The 15,657-nt window shown below is 44.5% G+C and overlaps 1 protein-coding gene across 3 annotated transcripts in view; it reads right to left on the bottom strand.

Moving 5' to 3' along the window:
• GRID1 (glutamate ionotropic receptor delta type subunit 1) overlaps positions 1-15,657 on the bottom strand; it is a 1,287,113-nt gene that overhangs the window by 566,898 nt on the left and 704,558 nt on the right. For all 3 annotated transcript variants that reach the window (XM_060241077.1, XM_060241078.1, XM_060241079.1), the window contains exon 4: positions 6,806-7,011. In XM_060241077.1, coding sequence (XP_060097060.1) covers positions 6,806-7,011 — 206 coding nt within the window. The remainder of the gene's footprint in view (positions 1-6,805; positions 7,012-15,657) is intronic.

Here is a 15,657-nt window from a genome sequence, read left to right as displayed (position 1 = left end):
TAGACAAGTGCACCTTAGGGGAGGGACGGTGGCTCAGTGGTAGAGCATCTGCTTGGGAAGCAGAAGGTCCCAGGTTCAATCCCTGGCATCTCCAGAAAAGGGTCCAGGCAAATAGGTGTGAAAAACCTCAGCTTGAGACCCTGGAGAGCCACTGCCAATCACGTGAGGGACGGTGGCTCAGTGGTAGAGCATCTGCTTGGGAAGCAGAAGGTCCCAGATTCAATCCCTGGCATCTCCAAAAAGGGTCCAGGCAAATAGGTGTGAAAAGCCTCAGTTTGAGACCCTGGAGAGCCGCTGCCAGTCTGAGAAGACAATACTGACTTTGATGGACCAAGGGTCTGATTCAGTATAAGGCAGCTTCATATGTTCATATGTTCATGTTTAAGACCAACCAAGTTTTATTCAGAATGTAAGCTTCCGTATGCTCTTAAGCAGACTTCATCAGACAAAATGGGAATGGAAGCAGCAATTCTTAATATAAGTGGGCAGTGTAGAATCATGGGAATGTTTTTTAGCAGATTAAAGGGATCACAAATCGGGATCTGTGTTTGTAAGTGTTAGGGCCAAGCAGGGCTGAAAAAACACCAGAGGGTGATTAAAAAGCAGACTGTTGTTGCAGGTGCGAAGTGCCATTAATCTAGGTAACATTCTGGCGTCGTTCATTTAAATAGAGGGCATGGTTTCTCAAGAGATTATAACAGCCATTATAGTTTGCTAGTAGAACAAAAGGTAGATATTAAAATACAGTGGAGGATGGGTTGGTATATGCAATAAGACAAACAGCCAATATCCCCCGTTTGAGTATGTCAATACAAAAAAACAACAACAACCCAAATATTCTGATACACTATTCTAAAAGAGAAATACATTGGAACACTGGATGCACAGCTATACTCAGTGAAAGCTGGTTTAACATATGTAATGTGATAAAAAAACCAATATCCCTGTTCCTGGAGAGGTGTTTGTTCCAAGTTTCATGATACCTTCACACATTCAGTGTGCACATATGCTCTATTCCAAGGGTTCCCAGCCCCAGGGCCGTGGACCGGTACCAGTCTGTGGCCTGTTAGCAACCGGGCCATGAGTTGTATAATTATTTCATTATATATTACAGTGTAGGAAGACAAGAAGGAGGAGGAGATTGGATATATATCCTGCTCTCCACTCCAAATTTCAGAGTCGCAGATTGGCTCACAATCTCCTTTACCTTCCTCTCCCACGACAGACACCCTGTGAGGTGGATAAGGCTGAGAGAGAGCCCTCCCCAGAAGCTGCCCTTTCAAGGACAACTCTGCGAGAGCCATGGCTAACCCAAGGCCATTGGATTTATAGCCTGCTCTCCACTCCAAATTTCAGAGTCTCTGAGTGGCTCACAATCTCGTTTACTTTCCTTCCCACAACAGACACCCGGTGAGGTGGATGAGGCTGAGAGAGAGCCCTCCCCAGAAGCTGCCCTTTCAAGGACAACTCTGCGAGAGCCATGGCTAACCCAAGGCCATTGGATTTATAGCCTGCCCTCCACTCCAAATTTCAGAGTCTCTGAGTGGCTCACAATCTCATTTACTTTCCTTCCCACAACAGACACCCGGTGAGGTGGATGAGGCTGAGAGAGAGCTCTCCCCAGCAGCTGCCTTTTCAAGGACAACTCTGTGAGAGCCATGGCTGACCAAAGGTCATAGGATTTATAGCCTTCCCTCCACTCCAAATTTCAGAGTCTCAGAGCGGCTCGCAATATCCTTTACTTTCCTCTCCCACAACAGACATTTTGTGAGGTGGATGGGGCTGAGAGAGCTATCCCCAGAAGCTGCCCTTTCAAGGACAACTCTGCGAGAGCCATAGCTGACCCAAGGCCATAGGATTTATAGCATGCACTCCACTCCAAATTTCAGAGTCTCAGAGCGGCTCACAATATCTTTTACCTTCCTTTCCCACAACAGACATCATGTGAGGTGGATGGGGCTGAGAGAGCTCTCCCCAGAAGCTGCCCTTTCAAGGACAACTCTGCGAGAGCCATAGCTGACCCAAGGCCATAGGATTTATAGCATGCACTCCACTCCAAATTTCAGAGTCTCAGAGCGGCTCACAATATCTTTTACCTTCCTTTCCCACAACAGACATCATGTGAGGTGGATGGGGCTGAGAGAGCTCTCCCCAGAAGCTGCCCTTTCAAGGACAACTCTGTGAGAGCCATGACTGACCCAAGGCCATAGGATTTATAGCCTGCCCTCCACTCCAAATTTCAGAGTCTCAGAGTGGCTCAGAATATCTTTTACCTTCCACTCCCACAACAGACACCCAGTGAGGTGGGTGGGGCTGAGAGAGCTCTTCCCAGAAGCTGCTCTTTCAAGGACAACTCTGCGAGAGCTATGGCTGACCCAAGGCCATTCCAGCAGCTGCAAGTGGAGGAGTTGGGAATCAAACTCTGTTCTCCTGGATAAGAGTTCTCGCACTTAACTACCACACCAAACTAATAGAAATAAAGTGCACAGTTGTATCATCCCGAAACTATTGCCCACCCACCCTGGTCCATGGAAAAATTGTCTTCCACAAAACTGGTCCCTAGTGCCAAAAAGGTTGGGGACTGCTGCTCTATTCAGTGCAATTCAAATAAACATTCATCAAGTACAGTCATATGTTATATGAGAGCCAGTTTGGTGTAGTGGTTAAGTGCCTGGACTCTTATCTGGGAGACCAGGGTTTGATTCCCCACTCCTCCACCTGCAGTTGCTGGAATGGCCTTGGGGTAGCCATAGCTCTCACAGGAGTTGTCCTTGAAAGGGCAGCTGCTGTGAGAGCCCTCTCAGCCCCATCCATCTCACAGGGTGTCTGATGTGTGGGGAAAAGATATAGGAGATTGTAAGCTGCTCTGAGTCTCTGATTCAGAGAGAAGGGCAGGGTATAAATCTGCAGTCATCTTCTTCTATTTGCAGCCACTCAAAACTGAAACACAGGGTGCTCTTCTCCCCCCCACCCTCCCAAAAAAGTCTTATTTCAAACTATTACTCAGTGTTCCAGCAGGCAAATGCCTTTGTAGAATCACATTTAAAGGGACCACACTCCTTTTAAATGCCTTCCCTTCACTGGAAATAGTGAACATAAGAACATAAGAGAAGCCATGTTGGATCAGGCCAATGGCCCATCCAGCCCAACACTCTGTGTCACACAGTGGCAAAAAAAAAAAAAAAACCAAGTGCCATCAGGAGGTCCACCAGTGGGGTCAGGACACTAAAAGCCCTGCTGGATGATAGGGACACCTTCTTTTTGTAAATAAATAAATAATGCAGGGGTGGCCAACGGTAGCTCTCCAGATGTTTTTTGCCCACAACTCCCATCAACCCCAGCCAGCATGGCCAATGGCTGGGGCTGATGGGAGTTGTAGGCAGAAAACATCTGGAGAGCTACCGTTGGCCACCCCTGTGGAATTGTGCTTAATCTTATTCATTCACTCCTTCAGGGTTTTGTTTTGTTTTGTTTCCCCCCATTCATGCCGGGGGGGGGACCTCTGCCATTTGTAAAGTTTAATCATGAAAAGTTCAACCTACAATCTGTGCTCAGGCCAACAAAGCAACCCATGCATAGCCAAATGAAAGCAAGTGCCCTGTTAACTGTAGAGCAGGAAGCTGTGATGAATAGAGATAATATTTCAGTGTCATCTTTGATAAAGAATAAAACACAAGGAAGAGCAATTAGGATTGTGTCCTCAAGGTATCACAAATGCTGCACCAGCCAAGCTGCTGAGCTCGTGTTTTGGGAATCTTTTTTCCTAGTTACTAATAATTTACTTCACTTTAGGAGACAACGTGCGAAAATGAATACAATCGTCCCACAAGGCGGTGCTAATCAGATTGTTGTCCAACAGTTAGACCTAAATTGTAATTAGTTGCACAAACTCCGATTCTCAAATGTTAAAGAAATATAGCAACACAATTGCAGAGTTCAATAGCAAAGGTCGACAGATGGACTGCCTTAACAAATGGAGGGCTCGGTGTGAAACCAGAGCAGTACATCTCACAGAGTGTTTCTGCAGGGAGAGGGATGCCATCTGTAGAAGCTCAGCTGGAGTCCAAAGTGTGTCCCTCCCCCCCAATGCAAGAAATGTTCCACCCAACTGTTCATATAGTTTTAAAAACTTGAACCTGGTGGGGTTCTGAGGAGCTGACAGGTTAATAAGTAACACTACTAAACGAAGCAATAAGTACAGATGAAAACCCATGGAATGCTGAAATACTGAGTTTATATCTGATGTTCAGTATATTATGATGTGCCCAACTGAGCTGCCAAATTGTATTGCTTGTTTTTATTGGTTTTAGCTGTTGTTTTACTGTTTTAAAATGTTGTTATCCGCCCCGAGCCCATCCGGGAAAGGGCAGAATACAAATTATCTAAATAAATAAATGAATTATGACTGATGGAATTTTATGTGAAAATATTAAGTGTAAGACAGAATGGAACACTGTATTGTAAAATGCGGGAGGGGGGATTTTTCTCCTTCCCCCTCTTTTCCTTTTCCCCCTTTCCCTTCCCCCTTAAAAAAACCAATAACAATGCTATAACAGTATTGTCAGTCATACCCTCGGTTCTTCAAAAAACAGTCCATTTGGTTTCAAAAGGGTTGCGTTTATTAAGACATCAAGTAAGCCATAGGCTTGACTGGAGGTCTGAGTCAAATCGAACCCCCTCAGCAGAACTGTATAGCAGACAAAAGTGCGTCAAGCCAGAGCATCTCCACAGCCCACGGTCTAGTACATTCCCACAGACTCTTTCCAGGTATGAGCATCTTTGATATCTGGGAATCACAACATTCCCTCTCTGGTCAAGGCTTCTTGCTTAACTATTCAAAACATCTACGGCAAGCTGGCAAGCTCTCCTTCTCCCCGTGCAAAATGAAACCATAACACATATAGTAGAATGAACAGAGCATTAACCCACAATGGCAAAGGATCTTGACAGATATAAACTTTTATACTTGAACAAAACCTTGTTGGCCTTCAAAGTGCCACCGGACTAAAATTTTGGTATGACCAACACGGCTACTCCCACCTGAATCTTGATTCAAATCCTGATTTTGGTTTTAAAAGGCTAACTGAAATAAAGGTATACCTTTCTAGATAACCAGGCAAACTAATTTCACCCCAAGCGTAAGGGCCTAAAGCAATTTTTCTGCTCGCTATCCTTTCCCTTTCCTGAGTTCAATCAACATCAATTCTCTGTCACCCATACATCCAAAGCCACAGCAAGTTGCCATTCCCACCGTCTCCATATAACATTTCCCCCCTTATTCACTGCCTTTCTATGAAAAAAAAGACTATAAATCTAGTATTGAATATGGTCTTTCCAGCATACATAGGCTCCCCTGCTCACCATCTTCACTAAAACAATGTGGTCAACTTCAGACCAAAGACTCTACAACACTCATTTTGCTTTTGCGGGTAATCTTGAATTTGATTCAGAAAAAGCATCAGGACTGCAGAGAAAAGACCCCAGACGAATTGGCAGCCCTCTCAACTGGGTGTTACTGATCTACGCAGAACCCTAACCGCGTAAGAACATAAGAGAAGCCATGTTGGATCAAGCCAATGGCCCATCCAGTCCAACACTCTGTGTCACACAGTGGCCAAAAAACCCAGGTGCCATCAGGAGGTCTAGGTAATGCAAGAGTATCCTTTCTTTCTTCCCAAAAGCGATTCAAGCATGAGGTAAACAAGCCTGGGAACAGCCCACCAAAAACGTTCAAATCCATTACAGGTGAAGAAAGCATATCTGCTGATCAGCATAGCCTGAAGAAGCTCCACATAGTTCCAGCATGGAGAGCGTTATCGCAAAAACAAGCCCAGAGTCAGCTATAGCGTCTTAAATATCTGCATATCCTCACACTCCCTCACTCAACTCAGCGTAAAAAACTCACGTGGAGTCTACCATCTTTCCCACTAGAAAAGGAGGAGGGGAGGTGACCACACACAACACCCTTCATCACTTCAGCCCCTTCCCTGCACACTTCTTGTCCCATGATCCCTGTCATGGCCTTTTCAAAGGAGGAGTCAAAAGCAAGAGAGACACATCCTCCCTTTTGTGCCAGCATATAGGCTCCAATCCACTGCACACTATCCCTACAAAGCAGTTCTAGTTCAAAGTTTATACACAGCCTAAGCCAGCATTTAAAGTGGTAAAATCATGCACAATTAAAAGTGAAAAACCATAAAATCGTAGATTAAAAAAAGCATAAAATATTGTGAAACTACAAATATAACAAAACGTGGCAGCTGCAGCAAACAGACTGGCAAAGGTGTTTAGCCACTTCCTGTCTGAGCTATTAGTGTTTTTCTTATTCTTGAGGCAAGCCGGTCAATTTTTGCTAATTTTGCCCAGAGTTCTTATCGTCCAGAAGATTCTAAAGGAGTTGCAGTTTTTGGCTACTGGTAAAAGGTATGGCCGTGGAAAATGGAAGCGCTTCACAATGGACATTATCAGCCTCACAGTCAAATATGGCATGGACTAAGGATTTGATGCCACCACTGCAGCGGGGACATCACCGTTCTTGAAACGGCACTTTTTTGTATCTCCCCTCCACAACTGCTGAAGGGAGATCATCCCACCTCATAAGAGTTAACTGCACGCTCTAGTTTTGTCGTTTCATCACAGAAGTGATCCGTTAGTAGAAGTACAACGAGAAGCCGCCTAGGAGTTGTTCCCACAAGAAAAGTAACTTCAACCCACTTTCTCGGAACTCCAGCAACATACTTTGCTCTACTGCATGTAAAGATCTTCCCTATTCAGGATTCCACAAAAAAAAGAAGAACAGACGAACCTCGTTTATGAAAGTCTGTGCTCCCCTCGGACTCAGAAGCAAGATCGCTCTCCGCAGCGTATCTCGGTAGCGATTCAACTCTTCTGTTTTCATCGTTGTGAAAAGGCTGGCAAAAACCCTGCTGATGTTTCTGTCCACTTTTTGTAAAGATACATCGAGTCCCAGCTTTGAAGCCTGATCCAGGAATCCTTGCAAACCACGGATATCTGCCAAAGAGAAACAAAAGAAAACAAAATTACACATTCGGTCTTTTAAAGATAGAAGCCAAGAGCCATCAGCAACCATGACAGAGAATCCAAAGAACTCACTGAATGAGCCAGTGGCATTTTTCTCTTTGAACTCTTCTCTCACATCCACAAACTGCCCACTAACTCCCTCCCTGTAGAGATGCCAAAGATGTTCTGATGCCTGAGACTCGGAATCAAAATGGTGGCCCCTCATGGCAGAAAAACAGAATGTGAACCTAGGTGAAACGACATTTTGCCACCCTTCTGTGGTTTTCTTCTCCACTCAATCTCTTGCCCAAGGTTGGCCAAGTCACCCCACCTTGTCTGATGGTGGGAGGGCCAGGCTGGATGCCACGTAGTATGGGTGGTGGGGCTCTTTGAGGAAAAAAAATCCCACACACTTTAGGCTACCAGAGGTAACTCCACCATTCTTTGAATCCTGGTCAATATCTCTTTTAAGGCTGGCACTACTGAACCTGGAGGCAGAAGAAAGGAAGAAAGAAGAAGGGAGAAGAAGACTGTAGATTTATACCCCACCCTTCTCTCTGAATCAGTCTCAGAGTGGCTTACAATCTCCTTTATCTTCTTCCCCCACAACAGACACCCTGTGAGGTGGGTGGGGCTGAGAGAACACTCACAGAAGCTGCCCTTTCAAGGACAGCTCTGCAAGAGCTATGGCTGACCCCAGGCCATTCCAGCAGCTGCAAATGGAGGAGTGGGGAATCGAACCTAGTTCTCCCAGATAAGTTCTCCGCACACTTAACTACTACACCAAACTGGAGACTTCATCCACTGCATGCTTTCCAAAGTTAACTTAATTTCAATTAACATTCCCTGTGAACAGAAAGGTAGACAGACCATCCCTTATGTTTCCTTGAGATAAATGAAGTGCATCACTTACACAGAGACATTTCCGTACAACTCACAAGGAATCCCACTGAGGTCAATGGGCAAATGGTTTTGGAGAACCCCATCCTGACTGAATGATAAGGCTTAATTTCACTGTTTTATCCACTCCCTTATACATAAAAATGTTTGCGTATTTGTTTTATAATTGTAATAAAAGCAATGTCATAGCAAAACGGAACCCTGCTGGTAGACCCACTGTAGAAAGTAGCCATTTAAAAATGCCTTAACAAAAGCAGATGTGCCCATCAGCTTATTCTCCTGGTGAATGTAGGACAATCTGTATCTTCTGAATAGATCTGTACCTGTTGAGATTGCTTTGCTGTGGTACAATGAAAAGAGCTCAAGAATATTAGATTTCACCCTTTCACCAAACGTTTCCAGCTTCAGATGAGGCTATAGAATTTGGTCTTTTCTCCCAAATAATACAAGAGCTTCTGGAAAGCTGTATCAGGAATTGGTTTACTCTGATGATGCCAAAATGACACCACCAGAGCAACGTCTGCATGCTCCCACCATACAAAACAGTAAAATCATACAAAATTAAAACTGAATGACCATAAAATCATACATAAAAAGGCATAAAATACTGTTGTAAAACTACAAATATAACAGAACATGGCAGTTACAGCAAACAGATTGGCAAAGGTGTTTAGCCATTTCCTGACTGAATTATTAAAGTTTTCCTTTTTTTTCTGGCAAGCCAGCCAAATTTTGCTAATTTGTATGTAACCCCAGAGTTCTTATCGCCAAGAAGATTCTTAAGGAGTTGCAATTTTTGGCTAGTGGTAAAAGGTCTGGCCGTGGAAAATGGAAGTACTTCTCCATCACTGGAGGAGGGAATTCGGTGGTTATGGTCATGCTCCCACCATAACCACCGAATTTCCTCCTCCAATCATGGATTGGTTTCAATGGAACAGAAGTTCACAAAATGGTGTGTTAGGCTGCGGCTTCGACTTTTGAAGCCATAGTATACCTCATTTATCTGACTGAATGATAGAGCCTGCCCTACGTCTAATGTTCCTTCATCCTCAGAACCACTGTGCTATATGGAAAAACAGGTGTCCAACCTAATGGATACAGATCTAAGGAATAAGAAATGAACAGGAGTCTAGCTCAGTTACAATGCAGACGGAGCAAACACAGCCCCAGACTCCCTACTGTACTGTCAGTTGGTCTCCCCTACAGTACTATCCTACTGCGCTGATTCGCTGCACTGTCTTGCTACACCATCTTGTTATATTGTCCTACCGAACTATTCTGTTGGACTGAATGTTGTAATCGGTTTTTATTGCCATGCTGCTATGATTTTATTATTTATGTCGTGCTCCGCTCTGAGCCCCTAAGGGGAATGGGCGGAATATAAATAAACAAATGAGGATGATGAGGATGATGAGGATGATGAGGATGATGATGATGATGATGATGATACTGCCCCCTTGCAGAGGAGTTTGAGTCCTCGCAGATCACAGCACTTGGGCACAATATTTGAACAAAGAACAAAGGAAGATTCCAACTTTTAAAGCTTCTAGTTGCTTAGGTAAAAACCTTCCCTTCCAAATAGGGGATGTGCATTCAGCTAAATGCAAGCAAAAAACCCAACAACTTGGAAAATACCTTATCAGTATGGTGGCGGAGGGGGCATTGATTCCGTTGGATATAGATTTGGATGTATGCATCATAAACAGCAGCGACAGCAATGGCAACGTGGCAGACAAAAAAAATGTGTTTTGTTTAATAATTGGAGATGCAGTCTACAGTAAAAAAAACTTTGATTTGGGTCCTTTGTAGACAACTGCTACTGTGAGAACAGCTACATGCCTTATTCTGTGAGCTTAGAAGATGGAAGGACAATTCACAGACATGCGAATAAATTGCGAAGGCACGATGTCTCATCTTCAACTGCACCTAACATTGAATCTGAGGAGCAAGCCAGCTGAAATTGACAGAGCCGGGTTAACAATTAGGCCACGTAGGCACTGGCCTATGGGCCGCATGCATTTAGGGGCCGTGGGTTGGCTCCCCCCCCCTTCTTTCCCTGCTTGCAGCCCTCCCAGCCTGCATGCGCAACCAGCAACTAAGCCGCTCTTTGCTTGACTTGCCTGATGCAGTGGCTGCTGGCATTGTCGCCGAGTTTGCCTCTCTCTGCCTCTCCCCCACAGATTTCTCAAAGGGGCTTTTGAGAAGGTGCCTGCAGGCTGCAGTGGTGGCCACAGGTGGAGGGGCAGGTGCTCTTACTCTGAGATAATATGTGAGGGCCCCCCCAAGATTTTTACTGCCTAAGGACCTCCACAGGGTTTAATCCAGCACTGCAAATTGTCCAGGATCTCTGTCAGACTTAAGTCTGACTATACATCTGTCTGGGAGCACAGTCACCAGTACTGAGAAGCTGGACGAAACAGCGTCTCCTGAGGTTCAAAATAAGGGGGACTCTGGTCATCCCGTGTCTCCCACTACTACAGTTACACTGAAAAGCCCACCACTTGTGGAGCTGCTAGGGCCAGCCCTGCCACTAGGCAAACTAGGTGACTGCCTAGGGTGCCAGCCTTCTAGGGGTTCTGAATGGGGTGTCCCCCAGGTGAATGGTGATGTTATCAGTTTAGGGGGGCCATCAGAAGTTAGCCTTATCTAGGGTGCCAGACAGCCTAGGTCTGGCCCTGGGAGCTGCCAATACATTGTTCAACACATCAGAGATTTACGCCTACTCTTTTGAAAGGTTATGTAGTATAAAGTTCTCCATGTTCTTCATATTAATGTTATCATTACTGTATTCTGGTTTGGGAGTCCAGTTAAAACGGATAATGTTGTGATTTAGACAAAAAGCCTGTAGGGGCAAGCCTCTTCTTTTTATGTCCTTTAGTTTTGGCCCTGCAGGGCTTCCGTATGCAACTGTGTGGCGAAGCAAGTTGATCGAGAGGCCAACTGAAAGAAGGCTTAGCCAGAGAGGGAATAGGTCAGAGAGCTAAAGAAAAAAAAAACCCTTAAGTTCAAGCAAAGCTGACGTGTCCTGTTGTTCGTGATACTACAGTGGTCACCCAGAGATAAGGTTGCCAAGTTCCCCGTGGCCTACCTATTGTACCATAGAGTTTCCCCTCCCAAATTGCTAGAGCGTCCAGGAAAACCATAGAGTTTTCCCAGAAATGCCTAGAGCAGCCGCGGTGCCACATTGCCAGCGCGATGATGTCACTTGCGGGTGATGTCATTGCATCAGCGACATCGAGGGAGGTTCCCCCCACCAGACCAATGTGAGTCGGCGGGTTGGGAACCTCCAGGGCAGGAGAACCCCTGTCTGGGGGCTTGGCAGCCCTACCCAGAGAACTTCACTGAAAAGTAATTGTTTGCTTTATTTTATTTATTTTATCTTATTTTCATTTTCTTGGTCAGATTCTCATGGAAGCAAGCAGAGCTCCCAAATGTTTGACATATTGGAAACTTCAGCCTTGAAAAAACCCTTTGGATTAGGGGAAATGTGACAGATAAAATTTATTATATAGTTGTAAATGCCAAAGTGGGGGAAAGGCCACGTTATTTTCATAATGACTGTTCACCGTACATACTGAAATAATAATCACACCGTCAAGGATACAGTTTATCAGCTCAAATGTTTTATAGATGCTGTCGGTGTGTGTCCTTTGCAAATTCAAATTCAACCGACGAGTATTCTTTGCTATCTTTATTGCTTTATGGATCCTTGATATCAGAAGCACAACAACCAAGGTTGGAATTTTTTTTTTTTATAAAAGTGCTGTCTCTTCCTTCATATTAATGCAGAACTCCACAAACATGGAGGTGATCCCCCTTTTGGTCTGACCAACAATGTCACATTTCGCCAGCATCTAAAGCTACCTCCGGAAAAAAGGACCATTGTTTGCAAAGGATGATGAATGAGGACGCTATTGTTTTAGGATGACTTATGGTTTCCGGTAAACTCACTGAGCAACCAGAGAGAAAAGCAGAAACATTAGAAGTATGCATAACATTTGAAAGGAAAGGTAGCAGGGTTTTGTTTTGTTTTGTTGCAAAATATGTTATTGGGGGAGGGTGCTGTTTTGTACTGCAAATTTATCCACGCTTAGCTGGAAGTCCAAGAAACAGAATAACAAAAATGTCACAAAAATGTAAAGAAACACCAATTTTTATTTAAACACTGATTTAAAGCCCTTTATGGTCAGGGGCCTGCCTATCTACGGGACCGCCTTTCTCCGCATGTTCCCCAGAGAGCACTGCATTCAGGGACACAAAACCTACTGTCCATCCCCGGACCAAAGGAGGCCAGGCTGTGTTCCACACGGTCTAGGGCCTTCTCGGTGGCAGCACCAGAAATGTGGAATGCCCTCCTGGAGGCCATCTCTCTCCATTCCGCAGGGCCTGTAAAACGGAATTATTCCAACAGGCCTTCAACATCTAACCAGGAAAGGACTGCCACCTTACACCGCTGAGAAGCGACGATCGTTATAGGATCACTATCTGAAATGAAAGATCCTGCCTATATCGTAGTTGTACAGCACCAGAGAATGTTTTAAATGTAATTGTATGTTATTGGTTTAAAATTGTAAGGATATATCTGAACTGACTGTTAGCCGCCCCGAGTCCGCTTGCGGAGAGGGCGGGATAGAAATCAAAAGTAATAAATAAATAGGTTTTTCTTAACAAAGGAACAAGGGATAAATATGTGAAAAGATGCCACATAGTATGACAGGCACCCCCCCCCCCCACCCCCAGCATTTCATCTCCTGTGGTCATATCAGGATAGGGTGCTCCACTGGATGTTGGATGTTTATGTCTGGGTTTGCCTTCATTGTAACCTCACTGTATCCTTAAGTTCAGAACTCCAGGATCACCTTCAAGGGCCACTGCTCACTTACAGAGGAAAAGCAGGGCTTTTTTTTTGTAGTAGGAACTCCTTTGCATATTAGGCCACACATCCCTGATGTAGCCAATCCTCCAAGAGCTTACAGGGCTCTTCGTACAGGGCCTACTGTAAGCTCCAGGAGGACTGGCTACATCAGGGGCATTTGGCTTTAATATGCAAAGGAGAAAAAGCCCTGGGGAAAAGAATTTAGAATTGCCCTTGAAGACAAAACTGAGAAGGGGGGATAAAAACATGTCCCTTGTCCAGGTGACTCCCAGCCTTTGCTTGTTCTAATCAATGGCACCACTCTACCCTGTGTTCCATTTCTCGGTCATGCTAGACTGGTGTGGGATAATGAGGATAAGGGGCAGATTGGTTGAGAACTGACTTGGACCATTCACCTAAACTCACAAAAAATGGGAAGAAACAACAGGGATCAACTACATTCTAAAAGGAAAATACAGCTGAGGTGTTAGTGCCAGGTGACTGCCTCCCAAGGGCGGAATTCTAGCAGGAGCTCCTTTGCATATTAGGCCACACACCCCGATGTAGCCAATCCCCCAAGAGCTTACAAGGCTCTTTTTTGTAAGCTCTTGGAGGACAGGCTACATCAGGGGTGTGTGGCCTAATATCCAAAGGAGCTCCTGCTAGAATTCCACCCCTGCTGCCTCCCATCTTTACATTTACATATGTAGCAGTTACCATATGCCATAAGTAGGCATGCATTTGATTTCAAAGAAACCGTTACCTATACAGTGGCAGCTAGAAGAAGTCCCTGATGAACTATTTCCATAATCAGAGCCTGAGACCTGACAACACCATGACAGACATCTAGCCAATGATCCGCTTGGACATTGCCCTTGTATAAGTCTGTATTTTTAATAGGCCAACCATAGATGCAAGGCTATGGGGTTGTGGCTCAGTGGTAGAGCATCTGCTTTGCAGGAAGGTACTGGATTCAGTCCCTAGCATCTCCAATTGAAAGGCCCAGGTAGCTGCTGTGAAAGACTTCTACCTGGACAGGTGCTGCCAGAGTATTGAGTAATAGTCTGACTCAGTATAAGTCACCTGCATTTGCTCATGTGAGCGTTTAAGAACACAAGAGAAGCCATGGTGGATCAGACCAATGGCCCATCCAGTCCAACGTTCTGTGTCACACAGTGGCTAAAACTAAACAAGTACCATCAGGAGGTCCATCAGTGGGGCCAGGACACTAGAAGTCCTCACACTGTTGTCCCTCCCAAGCACCAAGAATACAGAGCATCACTTGCACCAGAGAGTTCCAACAATACACTGTGGCTAACAGCCACTGATGGACCTTTGCTCCATATGTTTATCCAATACCCTCTTGAAGCTGGCTATGCTTGTAGCCGCCACGCCTCCTGTGGCAGCGAATTCCACGTATTAATCCCCCTTTGGGTGAAGAAGTACTTCCTGTTATCCATTCTAACTCAACTGTCACAATCCTTTCAGTGGTCATTTGCCATAATCCTTTCAGTGGTACCCTACTCTTGAACCTAACAGACAACAGTGTGGTTTGGTTAGAATGTAGCATCTGGGAGACCTGGGTTCATACCGCCACATTGCCATGAAGCTTTCTTAATGCCCTTGGGCCAATCACATGTGCTAAACCTAATCTATCCCACAGTGCTGTGGTGAGGATGAATGAGAAAGGGAGAACCACGTACCCAACACCCCGTGCTACTTGGAGGGAGAGCGAGAGAGGCTAGTTAGATACAATTTCACATCATCCCCTCATCCTTTTTTATCACTTTCATTTGTCTTAAAATTATCTCATTTCGCTCCTGCCGTCTCCAGAAGAACTCTCATTTCCAACCGTTCCATTTAATGCATGCAGATTCCAATGCACAGCGGTTTGATAAATGTCCACTTTCATACCATACGTAATATTTATCCATTTATAACACTAACCTTCCCCCCCCACTTTTTTTTCCTTTTTGCACCTCATTCATGGGAAGAAGTGTTTCCCGTACACTTCGTCCTTGGTGGAACCATCAGCACGGATCAATCTTTCCTCGGTACACATTAGATTCTGCTTGCTTCCTCCCACTTCACTGCTCCTGTATTTACCTTTTCCTCCCCATTATCTCTTAACACTTTATCTTATTGGCATTTATTGTTAGTCCACGTGGACAACACCAATTTTCCAAGCTAGCGAAGAGGATCATTATACCTGCAGGTACCATGACGTGATCTCCCTAAGCCAAGGAGTTTAACTTGAGGCTACTGTGCTTTCTCACACACCTGGCATAGCTTGAGATGAAGAACATGTTGATTTTTTTTTCAAAGTTACAATCAGGGCTTTTTTGTGGAAAAGCTCAGCAGGAGCTCATTTGCATGTTAGGCCACACCCTCTGATACCAAGCTAGCCAGAACTGAGTTCCTGAGCGTTTCTGTTCAAATTTAAGCTCTGGCTACGATCATGCCATTTGCTATTGAAAAATGGCAAGGTATGGCTACAGTCAGTTGCTTTATTTCCCATAAGTAATGACAGGGCCACACAATGGCTGTGATCCCATCCACTAAATAATGCATTTTCAATCCACTTTCAATGCACTTTCCACCTGGATTTTGCCAGTTCACACAGAAAAACCCAATTGGAAAGTGCATTGAAAGTAAATTGACTACATTATATATTTTTTGTAGAATAACTTAGCTCGAACTTGATTTGAAACATAATGTAAAGTTAGTATAATGAGCTAAAATTAACTGGTGAATCTTATAAACCTTATTATCTAATCTTTGAGAGAAGAATGAAGGAAGAAGATGAAAAAAACAAAGAAATAATGTTTAAGTAATATCAAGTTTGTATAGTGTTAAAAGGTTTTGTTGGAGTTGTTAATTTT

Source organism: Heteronotia binoei, chromosome 6, assembly GCF_032191835.1.
Source record: "Heteronotia binoei isolate CCM8104 ecotype False Entrance Well chromosome 6, APGP_CSIRO_Hbin_v1, whole genome shotgun sequence".
Taxonomy (NCBI): domain Eukaryota; kingdom Metazoa; phylum Chordata; class Lepidosauria; order Squamata; family Gekkonidae; genus Heteronotia; species Heteronotia binoei.
This window is presented reverse-complemented; position numbering and strand designations above follow the sequence as displayed.